Genomic DNA, 22,171 nt, shown 5'->3' with positions numbered 1-22,171 from the left:
ACTTGACATCTGGTGGGAGGGTGTTCCACAGGGCGGGCACCACTGCCGAGAAAGCCCTCTGCCTGGTTCCCTGTAACCTCACTTCTCTCAGTAAGCACTATTCTAAGACACTATAGAAACTGGAATGAACCCTTTAGCACAACCCCATTCTTTTAATAATTTTTGGTCCGATTGTCCCCTTATGTAAGCTGTGAGTCTGACCCCTGATAGACAAATTTGCATAATTAAATATGATACAATAGAAGTCTGCTAAAATCTCCATCGTATTTTAAGTAGTGGTGGATGCTCCAAAGATAGGATCTTCTTCCCTGTCCTTAAAGCATCTTCACTTTGTTTCAGAAACCAATAGAAGCCAACTTCAACTAAGCAGACACAATGCATTCATCCTATTTAAATTTCCAGTAGCATGAAACTTGAGAAAAGGGTAAAAAAGAAAGAAAGAAGCTTAACCACTTCGAGAAGGGGAGGGACTGGCTGGAGGAGAAGCAAACCACTTATTTTCCCTCAGTAAGTGTTTGAAAATTGGATAGATTGAAAACAAATGCTTAAGGATGTTTCAGTACAGCATGCTTTCTAGGACTCTGTTTCCAAATTTTTCAGATTATATATTACAATTAAAGTAATACTGAAAGCAGGTTAAAACGAACTCAACTGATGCCCATAGCAGATTCAGGGCTATAAACGATCACAGATGTTCACATCGGCCTAGACATACCACTGGAATACAAACTCTGGTCATTTTCTAATTTCCATCATTAATACCACTAATTATATGTTTCTCAGGAGAAGATCCAAGATTTAGAATTAAGAGAGGAAATCTAGTTCATCGTAATCCACTCCTTTCAATTAAGGCCATAATACACCACGCAGTGGGATTGCTAGACAGAATGATAACATTACAAATTGCTCCCTTTGAGCAATCTGCCAGGTGCCAAGTGCAGCCAGTTCTTAGACAGCACCAAAAAGGACAGAAAAAGATCAGCAAGCCTAGTTGTGCTTTCTTTCCTCCCATGTTACTTTGGAATACATTGCTTTCCCAATCAGGGGGAATTTTAAAAGGGACTTTTCAAATTTGAGGTCATGCAGTACTCTGTCGACTGCTTCTACTTATTCCACAAGGACCTGCACCAACAAAATGAAAGCATGTTCTACAGGCCAGTGGCTGCCCTGGAGGCGTAGTGATGTCTAATGTAACACTTCAGCAGCAAATACTTGACATTTGAGAAAGAGATTTAAAAACTCTTCCTGAATGGCAGAGATTATTCAGCTTTCCTTACTAAGCAGCATGTTCTGAAGAAGCAACTTTTGTTCAGAAGCCAAAGCCCTTCTTGAATATATGATTATCTCTCCTCCTCCATCATCATCATCATCATCATCGTCATCATCATCTCCATTATGCTAAAAAGATGACTAAAACAGTAGCAGAGTGATTGCTGGTAGAGTTAAAATCAGGGACCAAACAATAAATCAACATTATTAGGTCCCACTCCAAGAGGTTCTTCTTTTAATGAAAATAATAACTCTATACTCCCATCTACGAAAATGTGTAATATAATTCACATTTGAAAACTTTCCAACTATCCATTTTTATCAGAGTACTATTTAACCTAATAGATCCCCAGTGTCATCAGAGGTACCTTATGTTTCTGGTTCATTATTCTGAACTTGGTTTCAAGTAGGGGGTACTTGGTGTAGAAAACTTGACAGCTCTTTGGAGGAAGCTGGGTCAAAAGTATCTTGTTCAATTTTCAAATGAATAAAATTGAAAAGATTTACATCCAGTTCACTTTAAAAATAAATAGGATCAAAAATGTTGATGAGTTTGTTCATTGTGACTGAGTAATTGGGTTTGACTGTTTTTAAAGTGGGTTTAGATTTGACCTGAATTGAAACTAATGCCTTGTTAAAGGATTCTCAACTTGACAGTATTTTGCAACTGCTTAATATCCCTGAAACATAACTTGTATCATGATTAGTCTGCTAATTAATAGAAAATATTAAATAAGGAAATTAAATCGAATGGCAATCTCATTTTAAACATCCACACTAACTTGTGTGCTGGCAACCCTGGAATAAGATAGTAGTTCATGCATCTAGTCAATCCCATTATTACACCAGTCTTAAGAATATATTTGACAACAGAGTAAATTATTGGATTGGATGGCTAAAATGTTTAATTAGTTGACAGCCATAGAAATAAGAGAAATTCCCCAAAGGGAGGAGAAACAGCACGTCTGCTCTTTTTGTTCTGCCTTGAAATAAGTATCTCATTTGAAAAGGAACTTCTGGAGAGTTATGTAATGAATGTCATACAGTTGTAAAAATTGCCAAGAAAAGTCCCTGATGCTTTTCTCCCCAGAGTTGTGTACATTTCTGCTGGGGTCATAGAAGGACTGACGTTATTTGTCCAGCAAGTCCAACATCACCAACAGCATACACTGCACTAGTAAATCATGTGTCAGCTAGCATGTTTTTCCCATTTTATTCCAACCCAGCCTTCTATTTTTGGCACACCTATCAACTAATTATATATTTTCACAGGTGATATTTTGGAGATGGTTAATGGAAAACAGCCACTCTGTCCAAAATAGTGCAGAGAATTTTTTCTTCAGAAAAACATCTGAAACCCATTATCAAGAAAGATACATAGATTATGAAAGCAAAGAGTGTCCAGTGCTGAGGGTATTGTTGTAAATATAGGACATCTCTGATTTAAAATGTGATAAAAAAACCGACACAAGCCAGGTAACCAAGACTTTTGGATTTAGCATGAACAATTGCAGAAAAAAACGCTAAATTTAGAATAGATGCTGGTGAATCCCTTAAACCTAAATAATATATAGTGTGGACTTATATTGAGATCTGTCAACAAAGACAAGATCTACCCTCAGAAATGGAGAGACAAAAGTTTTTCAGAAGAGAGTTTTTAAATAAACACATTGTCTTTCACAACAAATTTAAAGTTAACTCTCCTCATAACAACATAAGCCACTTCTTTACTCTCTATATACAAACAGCTATAAAAACAGTAAACACATCCAGGAACTTTCCTTCCTTCTTTCCTTTAGCTCTTTAAAACAGGAAGTGATGAGATTCCTAGAAAATGCTGCAGGACCAACAAACTGCTATGCTTTATGTGTAACAGGTTGGGAAGCAATTCACTTCCTGATCTAAGTAAAGGTGAAATATATAAAGGAAAGAGTACACAAAATGGTGCGCATATTGGAGAAGGTATCTTATTTATTTATTTATTTATTTATTTATTTATTTAAATCGCGGTGCTTCCTTCAAGGTGGAATTCAAGCCAGCAGACATGCACTCCTCCCTAGGCAAACCTCAGGTAGCCTCCCATTCAGATACTGACCAGAGCTCAACCTGGTCAGAAATGTGGAAGCATCATGTGCTCTCATACTATGTCTGTTATCCACAGTATGCATTCAACATGTAGAGAGACATGGGTTCATGTATATTTTTCTATGGGTATCACGTAATTATAAAAGCAAGACACAACCATCCTTGTTACAAAAAGTCTAACACCATCAGACATTTCCTTGCATTGAATATACCTAATGGCTTATCTTCTGCCTTTAGGACATGATCATGTTTTAAAGCCTGGTATCATGTTCAATGTGTGTGTGACAGAGAGAAACTGAGGCACCACTGCGTTGGCAATGTCTCCTCCATCATTGCTCTGCATTATGTTTCTCAAGCATACTCAACAGCTGGGCCTGCGTATGCACACATATTATGTTCCCCATGAAAGAACAGCACCCTAAGCTTTCAAACGAATTTTGCCACTCAATTAGAAAAACACACACACACCACATTTCCTTGCCCACGAACTCCTAGGCTCATACGCAATGTGTAGCTGAGAACAAGACACAACCAGTAGGAAAGAATGAACATCCCATGTTCTCATAGAATGATCTCGTTAATGAGCAGAAACTAAATATGAGACATACTAGTCTCTATTGCATATCAGTCTCAAGTATCTGCCTGGCCCAAACTAACACAGGTCATTTTTCTTAGGAAGAAGGTTATCTTAAGACTTGAGTTCTTGAAAGTGTGTGTACGGCCTGCATCTCCTTACCTGGGAGAAGTTCAGCCCATTCAGTGGATGGCATTGCTCTTCCACCCTCTCCACAGCTCCTGTCCTTTTCTTCATCCTCTCTGCCTCCTGAGCCAGGTAAAGGTCCAATACAGGCACTCCCCGGGAACGGATATCTGTCTCCGTGAGGGAGTTGACCATCAGCATCACCCAGACGGGCCTTTTGCGCTCCCAGTTCCCAGCAATAGCATTGAAGAGGTAATCGGCATAAAGACCTTTCCCCCGTTGGTCGGGCGTCATCCAATGAGGGAGCATCAATTTGACATACTCAAGGTGGCGCTTGAGGCGGTGGTAAAGATCCCGGGGGAGCACGTCTTGCAAGTTCTCCCCGTGGGGTAGCAGCTGACAGCTGGCCAGGCCCGAAATGGTGTAGGGGTCAGTGAGGTCCAGCTCAAAGTACACACTGGAACTGGCTTGGAAAGCAGACTTGGAGTTCTCAGGGACAAAGTCCCACACACGTGTGTAAGGCACATGGATTGTTCCAAATAGATAGGCTGGAGGGTCCCTCCGGATAGTCCAGAGGAAAGAGTTCAAGTCTCTTTGCTAGGGAAAAGCGAATGAAAAAGAAGGCAAGAGTCAGTTTGGTGTAAAGCAGGGGTCAGCAAACCTTTTCAGCAAGGGGCCGGTCCACTATCCCTCAGACCTTGTGGGGGGCCAGACTATATATTTTGGGGGGGGGGTGAATGAATTCCTATGCCCCACAAATAACCCAGAGATGCATTTTAAATAAAAGGACACATTTTATTCATGTAAAAACACGCTGATTCCCAGACCATGCGCAGGCCGGATTGAGAAGATTGGGCCAGATCCGGCCCCTGGGCCTTAGTTTGCCTACCCATGGTGTAAAGTGCTGAGAAAAGTATATTCAGGACCAGTTAAGGGGAGGGGGGAGGGATGGTGCAAACAGGAACTGTCCATCAGGGTTGTGGTTGAAATCGTTTCCTATGGCATAACTTTGCAAAATGTTTTGAGGGCTGCCATTGTACACAATATCCTAGCCCTGACCATGCTGGCATGAAAGCAAGTTATCTATTGGAATCAGTATAAGACTGGTAGGACTGAAGCAGCAATGTGCAACGTGTAGGCCTGTGGATATGGTATGTGTATGGAAAGTCAAGCATGACTGCAAATCAGAGTTCATCGACGCTGCGGTTATTCTACTGAAACCAGTAAAACTATCCCAGCATGACCTTCTCTGGGTTAAGTGGATCCTGGATTGCATCCATAATCTCACATAGTCTGCAATTAAACATGTGAGCAGACAAGTAGAAAAACCATGCATTCAGGAAAGAAAGATAAAATATAGGATGAAGGCTCAAAGTTGTCTGATTATTTATGCCTTATCAACCAGTTAATGTTCCTTTGTGATTAAAAAAAGTGGTAAAACTGAGTAGATCATTATACCAATAAAATGGGAGTCTTTTATTTACAATTAAGTGGTATTAAAATTCAATTAAGTGATATAAATAAAACTAAGCATCTTTTTTAAAAAAACAAACAAAAACCTTATGATTTAACTTTATGAAGTGGGGATTATTGTATAAAATCACAGAATTATCTTATTCATGTGAGAATGAATGCAGGCATTACATCGTGTGTTGTGTGTGTGTGTGTGTGTGTGTGTGTGAAAGAGAGAGAGAGAGAGAGAGAGAGAGAGAGAGAGAGAGAGAGAGAGAGAGAGATTTTGAAAAGATATATACCCATACACACCCATAAACACTCATACCTCAAACTGGATCAAAGAATCTTTACACATTTAACTATCTAGGCAGAAATCCAACCCATAGTTAGAGCTTCTGGTCATTTATTCCTTCATTTGATATTTACAGAAACCCACTGTGCTATACAATGTAAAGTTTCAGCTTGGAGCAAATTTGTTTGTAGACAAATATGGATCACTCTGCAGGGGAATTCTCCTATACAATCCCCCATTGACTGCCCTTTTGAATTGTTCCTATGAATCATAACTTACAAGCAGCATTTTTTAAAAAACAAAACAAAACCTCATTACATTGTCTATGAAAGTTGAATACAACCCATAGCCCTAGCCTATTCAGTGCAGAAAATTGAAGATTTCAACATAACTAACAGGATCTTGTAGGAAATCAATACCCCTCCGGAGATCTAAAGCTCCTGTGAGACTGTCGAAATATGAAATTGAGGCAACGGGGAAGTTGACAAGCTTGCCACACACGGGAGGAGATAAAGGGTTACCTGGCAAATCTCAACTAATTTGCCAATGTTTCTTGAACTCTGGGAATAGGGCTCCAGTCCTTTATCTGGCATTAACTATTTTGCAAGTTATGTGAGAAATCTAGATTGTTTTGCGGGCACCTCCATAGAGGAGGAGCAGAAGGGTGAGAGAGATTTCTTGCCAAGTGGTACCCAAGGACGGGAAGGCAAAGTGTCCTGACCGGTAGTAGTCCAACTACTCCTGTTTCACGCCAGCAGTGTGTTAGGGGCTGTGCAACCCGCAGAAGGAAAGAAGGGCATCGCTTCCTTTCCCCAAACCTGCTCGCTCGATCCCACCCCACTTCCTCAGGTGTCGAGGGGCACAACCTCTGCCTCCCTGGGGGGCGGACGATCGGCGCTCCCTAGTAGGAGCCATATCCATCTATCTCGCTCCCTCTCCCCTTGCAGAGGGGTTCCTCGCTAGGACACCCAGGAAAGGCAGGAACTGACCCGCGTAATTGGCCCGCGCCTTAGTGTAGTGCGGATGTTGCGGAGGGGCGGTTATCTTCAGCAACTTTAGAAAGGGGCACCGGCACTATGGGTTGTCTCTGGGGATCATCGCAGCAGAAGAAGGAGAGTCCCAAAGTTGACGGTGGCATGTGGCGCTGCCTCTGCGCCGGATCCCCCCTTAAGCACCCGCAGCCACTGACCCCCCACCCCGACCCCCGGGCCTCCTCCTTCCCTTCCCCTCCAGCTCACCGATCTGGGCAGCTCGCAGCGCCCTGGGTCCATCTGCTGGCGCCTCCTGGGCTCCGGGCGCGCCGACGCCGGCAGCACCCCCCCGACGACAGCCAAGCACATCAGCGCCAGGTGGGGCTGCATCCTGCTCCTCCCGGGGGACCCGCCTTGCCGGCTGCCTTCAGAGGGAACTCTCCGCCCGGTCTCGCCTCGGGTGCTTCGGTCCCGGCCACGGTCCCGTCCGCATCTGACAAGTGCAAAAATAAAATAATAATAATAATAATAATAATAATAATAATAATAATAATAATAATGAAGGGAAGAGGGAGCAGCTGAAGAAGGCTTGCAAAAAGAGAATGGGGGCTTAAATGGCCCCACAAGGGCGATCCTGAGGGTCCCGGCGTTGATCCTGAGCCTCGGTCATGCTTGGGGGGCAATGGGACTCTCCGGCGCGGTAAACTTTCTGCGCTGCCCAGGAGTTGCTTGGGTCTCTACCCGCCCCCCCTCTCCGCCTTCAGAAGGAAGGAGGTGGGAGAGTCAAGGTTTGTCTGCGGGGGGGGGGGCGGAGGTGGTGCCGATCCCGGGTTTGAGATGGCGAGAGACGGAGGGAATGCTATTTGAACAGGCACAGGAAGGCGGGCACTGCCGTGGATGTCATCATGTCAGTTTTCAAACACGGCGAGGAAAAGCCAGGAGGCCAAAAAGAAGGGAGAAAAAGGGGGAAAAAGAAACAACTTCGCAGCAACTTCCAAACTTTCCCAAACTTTTCTTTCCCATCCCGCCTGCGACTTCGCGGCGGCCAAGCCTGGAGAGGGCGGCTCCTGCCGCAAGAGGGCGCCTGGTGCACAAACAAAGCGCCGCGGAGCTCAAGGTAGAACCAGACGGGACTCCCGGGAGGGAGGGGAGAGAGATCCCGAAAGGAAAGATGCGGAAGATCGGGGCGAGGCATTCTCCGACGGGAACATAGTCTGGGGCAAAGGTGGGCTCTGCTATGAGGTGCGTCAGGGACGAAGACACGCTCCTTACTCAGAAAGCTGGGTACACTTTGCACATTCCCTCAGCTATTTTTTGTTTCATGAGGCTTGGCATTTTAGATTCCTAGACCCCAGAGAGGCTGAGAAGCGGCCCGTGTGAGTGTGTGTGTGTCTTTGCACACACAAACATTCCACCTTTTTTCTCCAAGGACCTCAAGGTGGCACACATGGTTCTCTGCCTCATTTTCTCCCCACAACCCTGTGAGGTAGGGCAGACTGAGAGGCAGTGAGTGGCCCATGGTGGCTCAGTGAACTTTATGTCCCGTGGTGATTTGAACCTTGGTCTCCCAGGTGCTAATCTGACACTCTAACCACTACACTACACACAGGTGGCATTCTGCAGTCAAGAATGCCTGCTGGGTCTAGTGTTGCTGTAGTTCTCAGCAGGCCCATGCAGAGCTTCTCTGAGGCCTGGCCTGGCAGCGTAAGTCCAGCATGCCCCTGGCCTGCCCTCCCCTGGCCAGCTTAGCCCTCCAAAGCCCAGGGCAATTGTACCCAGCTTCCCCCACCTGCCTGCACAGGCCTGGTTCTGAGCCAAGGGTGGTTTCAGCGGAAACCCTCTTCAGATAGCAAGTGTGATCCTCCTGGCACCTCAGACTGCTGTCTTCTAATCAAGTCAAAAGCTTTCTGTAACTGAATAGCTAGTATATCAAGGATTAAGCTGTTCTATTTATTTAGCATGTTTCTAGGCTGGGACTTAATTTGCAAACTGGTCAGCTGAGACCAGGGCCACCTCATTTTCCAGAGGAAGGGTAAGTCCAGATTGTGTTGGGTTGGTATTTTGATGCTGACATTGTGTGGCTGTTGCAAAAAAACTTTCATGCATTAGGAGATCTGGTTCCAAAAGGAACACCCATCTGGAAGCACCCACTAAATTGTTCTTAGGCACTCCTTTATAGAGAGGGTTCTAAGGCAGTGTACAAAGGTGAGAGTAAAACTATTCAACCGGTTTGTAAGAACAATGTTGTTTTTAAAACAAAAACAAAAAAATCCCAACCAATCTAGCTATGACTATACAGCAAACACATATGAGGCAAACTGAACATGCAAAAGTTCAGTGGAAGCACAAAATCCAACTAAAAGGTCACCTAAAACCATTAGGCAAATAGGGAGGTCTTCAGCCAGGGGGTGCAAGATTGAAATTTTGTCACCAGGTATCTCTCTTTGGGGAGGCATTCCAGAGTCAGGGCACCACCACAGGAGACAAGGCAGAACCCCCTTCCTCCTGAAGCGCTGGCTGCCTCTGAGTAGGAACCTTTTGACTCTTGTACTCCTTTGTTCACTACTGTCCTAGGACTCAAAGAGAGAAAGTGGAAGCCTTGCAAAATTGTCACACAAGAAGCCACAGAAACTGAAGCAGAAGGAACACCAGACGCTTGAGTTTGATAAACAGCATGTTTATTTGGAAGGAGGCCCAAATATGCAGGATTTGCCTCCTGAGATCTCTTTTTGATTGCAGCCCTTACGTATTGGACTATATCATCTAAGTAGGTGCATTTGCACCTATAGGTTCATCTGCAACAATCAATTAAAAATCTGGGTGGGACTACACATGGAGCCAATGCTATCCCATAATGATTTAAGGAAACATTACATAGCCAGCCCAACTAGTTCTGCTTAATCCAGGCTTCCTCGACCTTGGCCCTCCAGATGTTTTTGGCCTACAACTCCCATGATCCCTAGCTAGCAGGACCAGTGGTCAGGGATGATGGGAACTGTAGTCTCAAAACATCTGGAGGGCCGAGGTTGAGGAAGCCTGGCTTAATCCCACAACTCCTCAAGAGATGCTTGTCTTTCCTCAATCTGGTATTAGATGCTTGAGAGAGAGGTGGCAATCAGCTCTCATAACCAATTTAGCCTGCAACCTCTCCCCACTGACTTAGGAGGAAGCTATATTAGACTCAATGGGGCTGCTTGTGAGTTGGCAAATGCGGTTACTTATATTCCAAAGCAGTGAGCATGGACTTAAGTCCATTGCTTTCAGTGAGTTCACTCTATGTCTAACATTGGATATTAATCACTGTTTTGTCAATTGGTGTTCGCAAAATGGTATCTGTGATATTTCATAAATCTGCATATAGTGCAATTCTACACACTTTGAATGGGCCTCTCTCCCAGGAAGGGTTGGTACGGGAATTCAGCCTTAATATATCTTCTGTGTGGGCTGAAGTAGGGTCCACGCTGTGCGGTTTTCCTGGGCGTAGTGGACTGTTGTTTATGGACTGAGTAGACCCATTAAAATAAATGGAGCGAACAGTGACTTAACTGTGTACAGGATTTCCCTAAAACCAGCTTCAATAATAAAAGCTACATCATAGATATTTGGTCACTGTGGTTACAGTGCTAAACAACTGTGACTACATAGAGAGAATTAATGAAGGAGGGTTGACGTTAAAAAACAAATCCAGTTTGTTTTACTTGGATTCTGTTTCTGCCTTCCAGACATGAAAACAATATCTGCAATATCTGAAGGTTTTAATATGTGAAGAAAAATTAAACCCATTGACTTATCAAACAGATCCCATAGAAGGGAAATATGCCAAAGAATAGGAGATTCGGCTGCACATTCTGTATTTAAATTGTTTCTTTAAAAGTTAATGACTAATAGGTGTTGTTATAAGGTGTTAAAGATTAATAGATGCCTCAGGAAATTATTCCGTAGTGGTAATAATCATTATAGACTTCCAGAAGCAGGGTGGTCAGAATGCAAAATTTAGCTAATATTTATGGATGTTGTTACCATATCTACTAAATAGATTCGTAGGTTACTACATTTCCAGTATGTTTACAATTTGCATCTCAGTAGCTGTGATCCTGACATCCATGGAATTCTTAAATAATGAAATGGGTGGCATTTGTTTCAAACAAGTTTCAGAACTGTTAAATTTGCAAGATTGTGGGTTGTATTGAATATTGTGTGCAAGTGGAAGGAAGCCAGCACAGCAGGTCTTTGTGTAGCTCTCCTCTACTCTCCTCTGCAGCCCCATAAAATCCCTGAAAACCTTCTCTAGAGCACTGGTCTTCAACTGGTGGGTCAGGGCCAATATCAGGTTGTAGCCTAATGTAAGATGGTTCACAACCACAGCTAATACTACCACCATACACATATATGGGGGGAAAGAGAGGAAGAAAAGGCTCCCCAAATGCAGGTTTGGATAGTGGATCCCAGGTCCTAAAACATTGATGATTAGAGGATCTAGAGTATCAGAGAACCAACCAAACCTTGTGGGCCGTGTGGGAGCAGGGAATGACCCAAAATTGGGTAGAAGAATCTTGCATCCCCCTCCCACAGCAGTCCCAAATGTTGTTGTTGGTATCCGTTCGCCTTTGGGGGTGAGGTCAAACTGTTGGCAGGTTGCAGTGCCTGCTGTGCAGAAGAGACATGTTTTGTTGCGGCTGGAGCAGATGAAGGCATTCAGTTGTGCTACTGCAAATGTCCCATGGTGTTTCTTCTCTCTGCGCAGCACGTAATATACAGTAAGTTCAACAGAGCCACTCGAGAAGTTTTAGCAATGGGGGATAGGGAAAGGGAATGGTCCTGTCTTTGAACTGGCCTTTTGCTCATGTAATGGTAGATACAATCCTTTAAAAAGTGGGAGTTAAAGCTGTAATCCTATCCATGTCTACTCAGAAGTAAGGGTTATTGAATTATAGGGGGCTTATTCCCAGGTAAGTTGGATTCAGAATGCAGCCTAAATTGTTTATTCACACAAACTCAGCCCTGATTCACACAGCTGTTTTCAAAAGCATCACCCTATGGTCAGAGGCCCCCAGATGCTTGTCGGTTCTGACTGCTGCTAAAGCCAGGAACAGAGGCAGTAGGGATGTCAACAGGTGAGTAAACAGACCAGAGGGCCTGCAGTGATGCACAGAAATCTAGAAGGGGGGTAGATATGCATGAAACATAGCAAATGTCAGAACAGGTAGCTGCTACAGTCAGCAAGAGGCTTTTCAAGATGCAGAAGTTCTCTGTGAACTAGAACACAAAGGTTCATGAATAGCTACTTCTCGGTTACATGGTTTGCATCATTAATGTCAGCAACACACACACCCTTTGAAATGCAGATAAGTAAGAGAAGGTCTGAAAAGCATTTTGTAGTCTACTGAGCCAAGCATGAGATTTGATTTGCACTAATGTGACCTTTGAATGGGGTGTATCAATCTCTGCACTTGGAAGCTTTCAGAAACCCCAATGCTACACCAGCCTGGCGAGGAGCTATGTTGGCAGGCCATATTGTATCAATGGAAACTGGCTTGTTACTTAGACATTTCCACATAGCTCCTTAAAACACATTTTTTCTCTATCAAAAGTTGTTGTTTTGTTTCTCCCAAGCATCAAATGAAGGGAATAGTCTACTGCCAAGGATGAGAGGTTGGGTGTTGGCTTTAATGTTGCTCTAAGTACATTGACCAACCCCATCTTTTCCCATCCAAAAGGCAAAACAGAAAGAAACTCATATTCTGTGTGAAACAGCAACATTCTTTGTTATCACAACAATTTCTACCCTCTTTGGATTTCTCAGTGTCTGAAAGGAAAGACAATTATTATTTTTCATGCATTTTTGGTAAAGGGTTCTACTTCTGCTAGTAGGTTGAGCATTGTTGTTGTTGTTTAGTCGTTTAGTCGTGTCCGACTCTTCGTGACCCCATGGACCAGAGCACGCCAGGCACTTCTGTCCTCCACTGCCTCCCGCAGTTTGATCAAACTCATGCTGGTAGCTTCAAGAACACCATCCAACCATCTCATCCTCTGTCGTCCCCTTCTCCTTGTGCCCTCCATCTTTCCCAACATCAGGGTCTTTTCCAGGGAGTCTTCTCTTCTCATGAGGTGGCCAAAGTATTGGAGCCTCAGCTTCACGATCTGTCCTTCCAGTGAGCACTCAGGGCTGATTTCCTTCAGAATGGATACGTTTGATCTTCTTGCAGTCCATGGGACTCTCAAGAGTCTCAAGGTTGAGCATACATATTTCAAATAAACCAATCAATATATAAATTGTGTTACGGACTAACTAAATTGGAAGAAATTATAATAAAGAGAAGTTCAGGAAAGTGGCATTAATCTAGGAAATGGGTCTAGCTTCCTTTAGATGCCATCCAAATCACATCTCCTCAAGAATGTCCATATTAATAAGAGCTGCCTTCTGGTCAATCTACAACACACACACACACCCTAAGCCCAGATTCCACTTCTACTACTACTTCTTCTTCTTCTTCTTCTTCTTCTTCTTCTTCTTCTTCTTCTTCTTCACATTTTTTCCCCCTTGGGACCAGTTTTGATGAAAAACCATAACTCTACATATTGATCATCGCTTCCAAATGTTTCCTAAGCTCATCCTGCCTGCCAATTATTCCAGGATGCCTGGAGGCAATCAAGAGATCGCCTCTGATTGAACCAGACTGTGTGCTGATTGACAGCTGTTGGTTTGGCTGCCTGCTGCGAACCTGAGTGTGCATCTGGTACCAACAAGCCCCTGGTTTTGCAGGCAGTCAAGAAGAGTTTTGTCTACCTTCAGATGATAACAAAGTCTGCCAATGTTATCAAGCACTCCAAGCAAATAAATGACTAAAGGAGGTTGTCACTGGTGGTTGTGAAGTACATAAGAGCATAAGAGTCTGCTGGATCAGGCCAGTGGCCAGTCTAGTCTTGCATCCTGTTCTCATAGTGGCTGAACAGTTGCCTGTAGGAAACCAGCAAGCGGGATTCGAGCACAAGAGCATTCTCCCCTCCTGTAAAATATTTGTACTAAACAAATAGCTGCTGCTTAGCTGGACCTTTGCGGTAACGGGGGGTGGGGGGCATGGATCATTTCTCTGGGACTCCACAAGTGATCATTGCCCATTTCTTATAAGGGACTTCTGCTGCTAAGAAATTGTTCCAGATATGTTTTGTTTGTTCCACATGAATCTAGTATTTCCTTAAAAAAGAAATATTAAGCCTCAGATCTACCTGGAAGCTTCACCCTTGTGCATGGGAAGATCATTGTTATTTGGAGATGAGAGGCTATTCTGCCTATGGCATAGTTCTTCAGATAAATCTGGCTGAATTCTGGAATTAAAAGCCAGTTCCAGAGCTAAGACCCACAAGAAGAGCTGATCCCTTCCCCAGTTAGATATTAATTTTCTTCTATCCTATCCAGTGTTAGCCACATCTAACATCTCTGGATTTAGTTCTCCCAATGATTGCAGAATTTTCAGGAGGTGATTTGCAGGGTGGGGTGGGGGGGTAGCACACATAAGCAATATCAGCAACTCATCCATACCATAACCAATGACAAATTGGAATTTGATCAATATCAACATGATCCATGGGGATGATGATCTTATGACACAGGATTTTATGGCCCCTGAAAGTAATGCAAATTTTGTTTCTTCTTGGTAGAGCACAAGCATAAAAATAGACAGAAAGTTAGCTTTCCTGTTACAATAGAATGGTTGGTTTCCATGGTCTCATGGAAACTTCCAAGTACATTCCCAAGAACGGAAATTGGAGATCCCAATTTGTTTGCCATCCCTGATGACATCTCACCCAGGACTTAAGCCCTAGCCTCAGATGGATGACTTTTACAAGGGCATCTCTTCGGCAACTGCAAGGAAATTAATTCTTCTGCTGTAATTTTAATTCTTTCTCCCCCCCCCCCTGCAGATCAGTTCCATATGTCACTGCACTTTGCACAGCAGTTCCAAGCAAGTCTTGGTAATGTTATAACCAGCTTCTAATGTCAATATTTACAAAAAACTTTAACTACATTGTTCTGGTATTCGGAAATGTGTAACTGTCTACCTGCTACCGCAGGGTTTTAGCTAAGAGTTATTTACGGCCTCTATTAAAGAAAACCTGTAATCCATGAAACCAGTTACTTATCACACTTAAGTGGAGGATTAGTAATTAAGAAACTGCTATCTATCCAGTATATTTTTCTAGAAAAAGAGGTGCAGAAACTCACCATTAGCGCCTCCCTTGTTTGCTTATAATGGTAAAGGTGCCCACTTGAGAGGTGCCAGAACAGAGCTAAATCCAAAAGATGGCACACAGGACTGTGGGCAATCATCACAACTGGCCACATAGATGGAAGCAAGGCTACAATTAATTGACATTATTTAGTATCGTACTATTGGGAAGCATCAGAACTAACATTTTAACAAATCCCTTTCAACAGCTGTCAGGATTCCTCAGCATTTTGGAAGCATGGACCATAATTCTTTTCTAGGTTGAGCTAATCCACATCTCTAGCACGATTCCATCCGCAAACAACTGTGAAATCAGAAATCTTCCAGCTGTTGATCCCATAAGTCTAGTGAAAAGATAACATATTGCATTATTGGCTCTGATCATTTCTGTTGTTGTTCACTCAGTAAAAATCTGAGAATCTTTTTTAGTGTGATCTGGCATTTTCTATATATATTTTTGCTTTCTAAATCAGTAGAGGCAGACCTGTTGCCCTCCAGATGTTGTTGTTGTTGTTGAAGAAGAAGAAGAAGAAGAAGAAGAAGAAGAAGAAGAAGAAGAAGAAGAAGAGTAGTAGTAGTAGTAGTAGTAGTAGTAGTTTGGATTTGATATCCCACTTTATCACTACCCAAAGGAGTCTCAAAGTGGCTAACATTCTCCTTTCCCTTCAGTTCCCATCATCCCTGACCATTGAAATCACAGAATTGCAGAGTTGGAAGGGACCAGGCGTGCCAACTCCTAGAGGCAGAGGGGTCTTTAGTCCCCTCAATATTTGCTGGCAGGGGGCTGGGCCCCCACAACGTTGAGGGGACGGAGGAGGCCGAGCATGGTGTGGTTCAATGGCTGCCTAAGGCAGGAGCAAAGATACAAAAGTTGCTGAGAAGAAGTCACCGAGAACGTCAGGGAAAGAGGCAAGAAGGAATTTCAAGGGAAAATATCAGATCTATCTTCTATAATCACAGAATTGAGACTTGTGAAAACAAGTAGTATGCTGTAGCATAGAAGGGGTGAGGCTCAAGTAATTCCTGATTTGTGTTAGCAGGCAAATAGCATCAGATAATCTGCCCCCAAGAACTTGGGGCAGTTTCGTACATGCATTTGCCCTGCCAGAAGCTGAATGTGTGTGTGTGTGTGTGTGTGTGTGTGTGTGTATTTGCATGTGAGAAGAGTTGGCACCACATATGCAAATACACCTTTCTAGAAACATGCTTAAACTTATCACACCACCAAGAGGAAGCTCCTATTTCATCGCTTGTGTCATGGCTTTGTAAACCAATGAAAACTCTTTTTTCAGAGCACTGTACACCTTGAAAACACTAACACAACACAGGAGCCTTGGAGAAAATATCATTTCCCTGGTGGGAATCCTGGCTTTTTAATTTTGCTTCTAACCTGCCTTCTTAGGATAAACTCTCACCAAGAAGTTTACCAGAAAAACATCTTAAAATCAGGAAAAACAATGGGATTCATAGCATCCAACAGAACAACATCATTATAAAAAAAAATGTTCCTATGAACTGGATTTCTCTACTTCCATGCAGAAATCAAGTCCTCTGGACATCCATTTCCAGCTTCACGTTTTACACTACCTGTAATGATGCCTATTGCATAGACCAGGGAAAGCCAACCTGATGCCCTCCAGATATTGTTGGACTCCAATTCCCCTCAGCCCCAGCCAGCAGGGTTAGGAATTATCAGAGTTGTAGTCCACAACATCTAGAGAGCACCACATTGGCTACCCCTGATACAGACCCTACTCAAGAGCAATCCGAGCTCCTCAGAGGAGAAAGCACTATGCAAGTACCCAGAAATTAAAATAACAAAATTAAACTGGAGTTTATTTTCCTCTTCAGAAACTGTTCCGCCAAATTCCTAAGCTGTTTTACAGAAGAAATCTGTTGGTGTTTAATTCTTAACTCACTGTGTAAACATTGTGCTTCGATAAACCAAAGTATGCATGCATTTATGTATAAAGTAGATATGAGCTTAAAAGTCTACCTTGAGCATCTGTCTTTATTGGAACTCCTGTCCTGCCTAGACTCCTTTTAAAGGGTTTTTAAATACATTTCCATAATCTAGCAAAGGAACAAAAAATAAAATAAAACATTTTCCTACTTACATCAAGCATTAAATCCATAGGGAACAATAACAAACCTTTGAGAATGCAAAAAGGGCATTTTGCCAAAACAAATCAAGGAATTGAATATATGTTTTCTCTCCCTCTCTTTTTCCCTTCCAACATTAATAAGGTTTGGAATTTACTTTAATTTTTTTCCAATTAAAAGGAAGATTCCCTTATATAGATATATTAGTACTTTACCAGTTAGAAACCACTGTCCAGATCTTCTCATTTTATGGCCATCTTACTAGCTCATTATAGACTCTTCCATTTACCTGGTCTACAGTTACTTTGATCTGACTGCTAAAAAAATGATGGGTAGCTGTCCTACAGAAAATCCCCATAATTTCAGTAGAAAATAATTCCAGGTGTGTTTGAGATAAAAATCATATGCCCTAATTCTGCAGAGGTGTTCCACGAAGAGAAACAAGATTTCGAGCATAACTTTTCCTTATGGATTAATCCAATGAACACAAAACCTCAACACATTATGCATGAGCGGGGAACCGTCAATGGCACCCAGAACCCAAATACACCACTAAACAATGGTTGGTTTGTTACACTGTTGTTTCCCTTGCTTGGTGGGAACAGGTAGTGTTTTTTTTATTCATGAAACCTGTTGCCTTTTTATAAAAAACAACAACAGTGAAAGACACTTAAGAGAATATCATTCCAGGCACTTCCTTCTATTTCAATAGGTGATAAATGTCACCATGAATTCATTTGTTGAAAACTCTCACATATAGTAACAGCATGTGTGAGATTTCAGGACTGAGGCCTTACCCAGCTTTCATGGATTGCATACATGGAGTGGAATCCTATGCATGTTTACTCAGAAGTAAGGTCCAGTGTGTTTGATGCAGATTATTACCAGGTAAGTATGTATATATAAGTTTGCAGACATAATCCAACATCCTTGGAAGTCCATTACCAAATTTCACCCCATATTTCCTCCCAAATCTCACATGTTGGGGAGGGGGATGGCGGCTACTGCATTTATTTATTTATTTATTTATTTATTTATTTATTATTTATTTATTTCTGAAAGACCTTCTACCTTATCTGAAATTGACCAGACAGTTGAAGGGGGGGGGATGATCTGTTTGTGAGCAAGCATGGAATCTCTGTTCATTACTGTGTATACTTGTAGAAGAAGAGGACACCCAGTGAAAAATAGACCACCAAAGGTATCAAATAAACAAAAGAAAATATAGTTTCACAAAGCATGTCATCAGTTTTTGGAATCCATAGCTAAGGGTTGTGGCTGAGTGTGCTGAGGTCAAGGATGGATTTTCATTTGATATATAAAGAGAGACCAAAAGGAAAATAACAATGGGAATTAACTGTTGTGGAGGGTGGGACGATAAAAAAACACAATTCTCGTGTCAGTCTGGGAATATCTCCTCACTCACTCAGTTTAGAATATTCCACCATTCTTCAGGGGAGTTTCTTGACTTTCAGCAGAGTAAGCGGCTCACGCATATGTCTAACGAAGCTTTAATAATAAAGAAAATTGTAACACAATAACATACTGTCTGAGAGAAACTAAAACAACATCATGAGGCAACAATGACATTTAGACCCTTTAGATGAACTTAAGGGTGGAGCCAGCACAAAAGCTCCGCCCACCAGATGCCAGACATTCTCCTAATCAAATTAGGCCTCAGTGTTTTTCTTACAATGACTGAGTGTACCGAGCTCAAGGATGGATTATCATTTGATATATAAAGAGAAACTAAAAGGAGAATAACAATGGGAATTAACAAAGGTGATCAGTGCACAGGAGCACCCCATAATCTGCATATGCTAGGACTGCATATGCGCTATGCCTTTAAAGGACATTCAAAGTAATTTGTTCTCCCTCAAAAAAATTCTGGGCACTGTAGTTTACTCCTCTCAAACAGTTACAATTCCCAGCACCCTTTAAGAAGCTACAGTGCCCAGAATTCTCTGAGGGGGGAAATGTGCTTCAAATATTGATTAAAAATTGAGGTTCTGGTGCTCATGTGTTGATTAAAGTGGGTACCAGAACAAAATGGCTGCCATGGGCAGTGGAATAAGAGGCACCGGTTCTTAGTACCAGTGATTACTTTCACAAAAAAGTTGGGGGGGGAGAGAGAGAGAGTTAAGAAACACTAAACATAGTAAAACACTACATATGAACACCATACATAGATAGAATTTCTAACTCATATAACACAGTGCATGAGAAGACAGGCTAGTGACCATTTGTTCAGACCCAGCAAGCCTTTCTTATTTCTTAGAAATTAGAATTGTTGGCTATAAATAATCAGAAATACCAGTGAACTATGGGTTCCCCCCTTTTTACAGGGAGCGGTGAGTGTTGCTATATTCTCCCCACCAGCAACCATTTCTCTACACATGCAGAATTCCTCTGATACAGCTCCAACCCAGTAGGATATTTACCCTATTTTCAATCCAAGCAATTATATAAATTAGAGTTGGGAAAGCTTTGCAACGGTAGTGAGCCACTCTTAAAGCAACTCGTTGAGAGGCTTGGTGCTGTTTTGCAAACATTCCAAAGCTGACTCTTTCAGGGTAACATGGTTTTGCTTTCTGGAGGGTCCACATCACCCGAGTTTCATCCCAGGCAGCCTCTTCTGAGTCCAGCAGCTTTGTTTGTGCCAGACAAACAAAGCATCTGCCTTGTGGCTTTTTTGTGCTTGATCCATTCCAAACCGTTGCAGCTCAAACTTTATAAAAACAACAATCTGCATTGATGTGCTAAATATGTTCAGTCGGACAAACATCAGATGCTGACAAGAGCTGGGTTTTTTGGCTCCCTTTAATGGGTTTTCCTTTAATATGCCATTTTTTTCAGACTGATATAAATCAAAGATAATGTAAATAAATGCCTCACATTTTCCATCACCAGTCCCTAGCAAATGGGATCTTTGACCAAATCAGAGGTAAATTTACTCAGTTATGTTTGTAAGTATTAATATTTACATTTTATATTTAAAGTGCCACCATCAAGCTAAACTTCATTTCTGTTCAAAGGTGTAGCTCCTACAGAAAAGGAAGAGGTGCTATTGAATATGGTAGTTGCAGCCATAATGGTGTATGCTGCTGTTGAAACTAAAGCAAAATACTTATTGTAGAATTTTTTTAATTAAAATTGTGACATATGCAAGTTATGCATATATGACCAATTTAAATTATACAGTACATCACATATATAATTAGAGTGCCCACTTATCCCTCTCCAAAAAAAAGGGAAATGTATCAACAAAAAAGATGGCGAAAGAGTAGACAGATTTGCAGAAAATCTGCAATATATATATATATATATATATGAAATACAATGCATCTCACCAAAGTAGGGAAGTGTGTGCCTAGGTAACCTGTGTCTGGATGCTCTGGAGTGCAAACTCCTTGGTCAAGAAACTCTGAGTCATGGTTTATGTTGGTCTGAATGCCTGTCATGATTAGGGCCAAAATGTCGGTAGGATCCTGGGTAGGATCTGGGAATAAATGCTGGCAAGGCCATAGTCAAACTAAGTGTGAAGAATATAGAAGATTTGTTCTATGTGTGGGTAGCAGTACTGGGTGACTTTCAGAAGTCCCCCTGCACTTTGAAAAGGCACAAGAACATGCCAATTCACTAAAACAATGGACCATTGCTAGTTTCTGCCCCATGCCTGTTGTTTACCAATGAAAGACTGGGTTTTAGTGAGAAAAAGTGGGATGAAGACCAAAGGGCCACTCTAATATGGAGTGTCAATAGGGAATTAAAAAGAGGCTACATTCAGCGCTAGAACTCACTTTTTATTCCCTTATTTTTGTTTCTTCATTGCTTAGCTCCAAATCTGACATTTACTTGTTCCTGGTCCTTTGGAACCCAGTTTGCCTTTTTACATTGCCTATTAGAGAAGAGGGGATTTCTTGCTTTGAATCCAACCCTTCTTCAGTTCAGTTTTCCTCTAAACTAGCCCACTGGGACTGGAGGTTTGGCTCATGAACAATTTTAAACAGATTTGGTTTTGATAGGTTTTACATGTACAATCACCTTATTTTATGTTTTTGTTTATTCCCTGGTGTAGTTTAAACTTCATCATTCTATTTTTCAACCTTTCCTCTCCACCAGCATTCTTCTGGATCCTACCCACTGAATCCTGAATTCATCTCTTAACTCTTAATTGATCCCACATAACCTGTTCCTTTGAATTGCTACTTAGATAGGTAGCTATAATGTCCTCTCTTTTCTTAATGCTCAGAATAAATCGCTATATGGCTGGAACATAGCAAAACCTTTAACTAACATGGACTGGTGGGACTTCTAAGCAGTAAATCAAAGTAGAGTTGAATAATGGCTAAGATTATTGCTTGTTTTGCATGCCATAAGTATTGTTTGTAATAGTCATTTTATCTGATACTTCAGTATTTTTCTTCTACCTAAGTACGGTTAAGTTGAAAAGTTACACTTTAATTAATCCCAATATACATGCTGTAATCTTGGCATAGAATAGCTATTCCATTTTGTTTAAGATTACATATTCATATTCTGCTTTGTTTTTCCATGTAGTCATTGTACTTTATTTTACCTGCATACTCTGTTCCTTACGTTTTCCCCTTCCTCCAGATTCATTGATGTATAATGTGTTTTTTACTTCTCTTCTGCTTGCATCTTGCATAAAACTGAAATGCATATTCTGGTCTTCAGTTGATGTATTTTAAATACCCTTTGCAAACTGATTTCACCTCTGGTCACAACTTCTTGCTCAATAGGGCAAATTATGGACCTCATTTTTAGTGGTCACTCTACATATAATATAGCAAAGAAGACATAGCACTGTCTCCAAGAAACGTGCAACAGAAAAACTAGTCTTTTATTGGTTTTTGTTTTATAAAATGCTTATTATAAAAGGAAACTATTTCTATTTCCTTTAAATACTTGTCCTTTTTAAAAAAGATAAAGCTAATATTTTCATAAACGTGGACAGAGCCAATCCTATATTCCAGTTAGCTGCTTCGCTGACCACATCCTACATGTGCTCAGCCTGGGAAGCTAAAGTACTTAGATTTCCAAATGG

General features: G+C 41.8%; 1 protein-coding gene and 1 long non-coding RNA gene across 2 annotated transcripts in view; one reads left to right on the top strand and one right to left on the bottom strand.

Annotated features, from left to right (window-relative positions):
• TRABD2B (TraB domain containing 2B) overlaps window positions 1–7,304 on the bottom strand; it is a 239,441-nt gene extending 232,137 nt beyond the window's left edge. Inside the window, exons 1-2 of the mRNA XM_053392504.1 lie at window positions 7,040–7,304; window positions 4,091–4,651 (exon numbers count right to left, since the gene is read on the bottom strand). Coding sequence (XP_053248479.1) covers window positions 4,091–4,651; window positions 7,040–7,162 — 684 coding nt within the window. The 5' untranslated portion in view covers window positions 7,163–7,304. The remainder of the gene's footprint in view (window positions 1–4,090; window positions 4,652–7,039) is intronic.
• Window positions 7,305–14,536: 7,232 nt separating this feature from the next.
• Window positions 14,537–15,423, top strand: LOC128415106 (uncharacterized). Its single transcript, XR_008330859.1, has 2 exons — window positions 14,537–14,661; window positions 15,210–15,423. It is a non-coding gene; the product is annotated as an uncharacterized LOC128415106 (long non-coding RNA).
• The last annotated feature ends 6,748 nt before the right edge of the window (window positions 15,424–22,171 follow it).

The sequence above is a fragment of the Podarcis raffonei genome, chromosome 6, assembly GCF_027172205.1.
Source record: "Podarcis raffonei isolate rPodRaf1 chromosome 6, rPodRaf1.pri, whole genome shotgun sequence".
NCBI lineage: Eukaryota > Metazoa > Chordata > Lepidosauria > Squamata > Lacertidae > Podarcis > Podarcis raffonei.
Note: the sequence above shows the minus strand (reverse complement) of the source record. Positions and strands in the feature narration are given on the sequence as shown.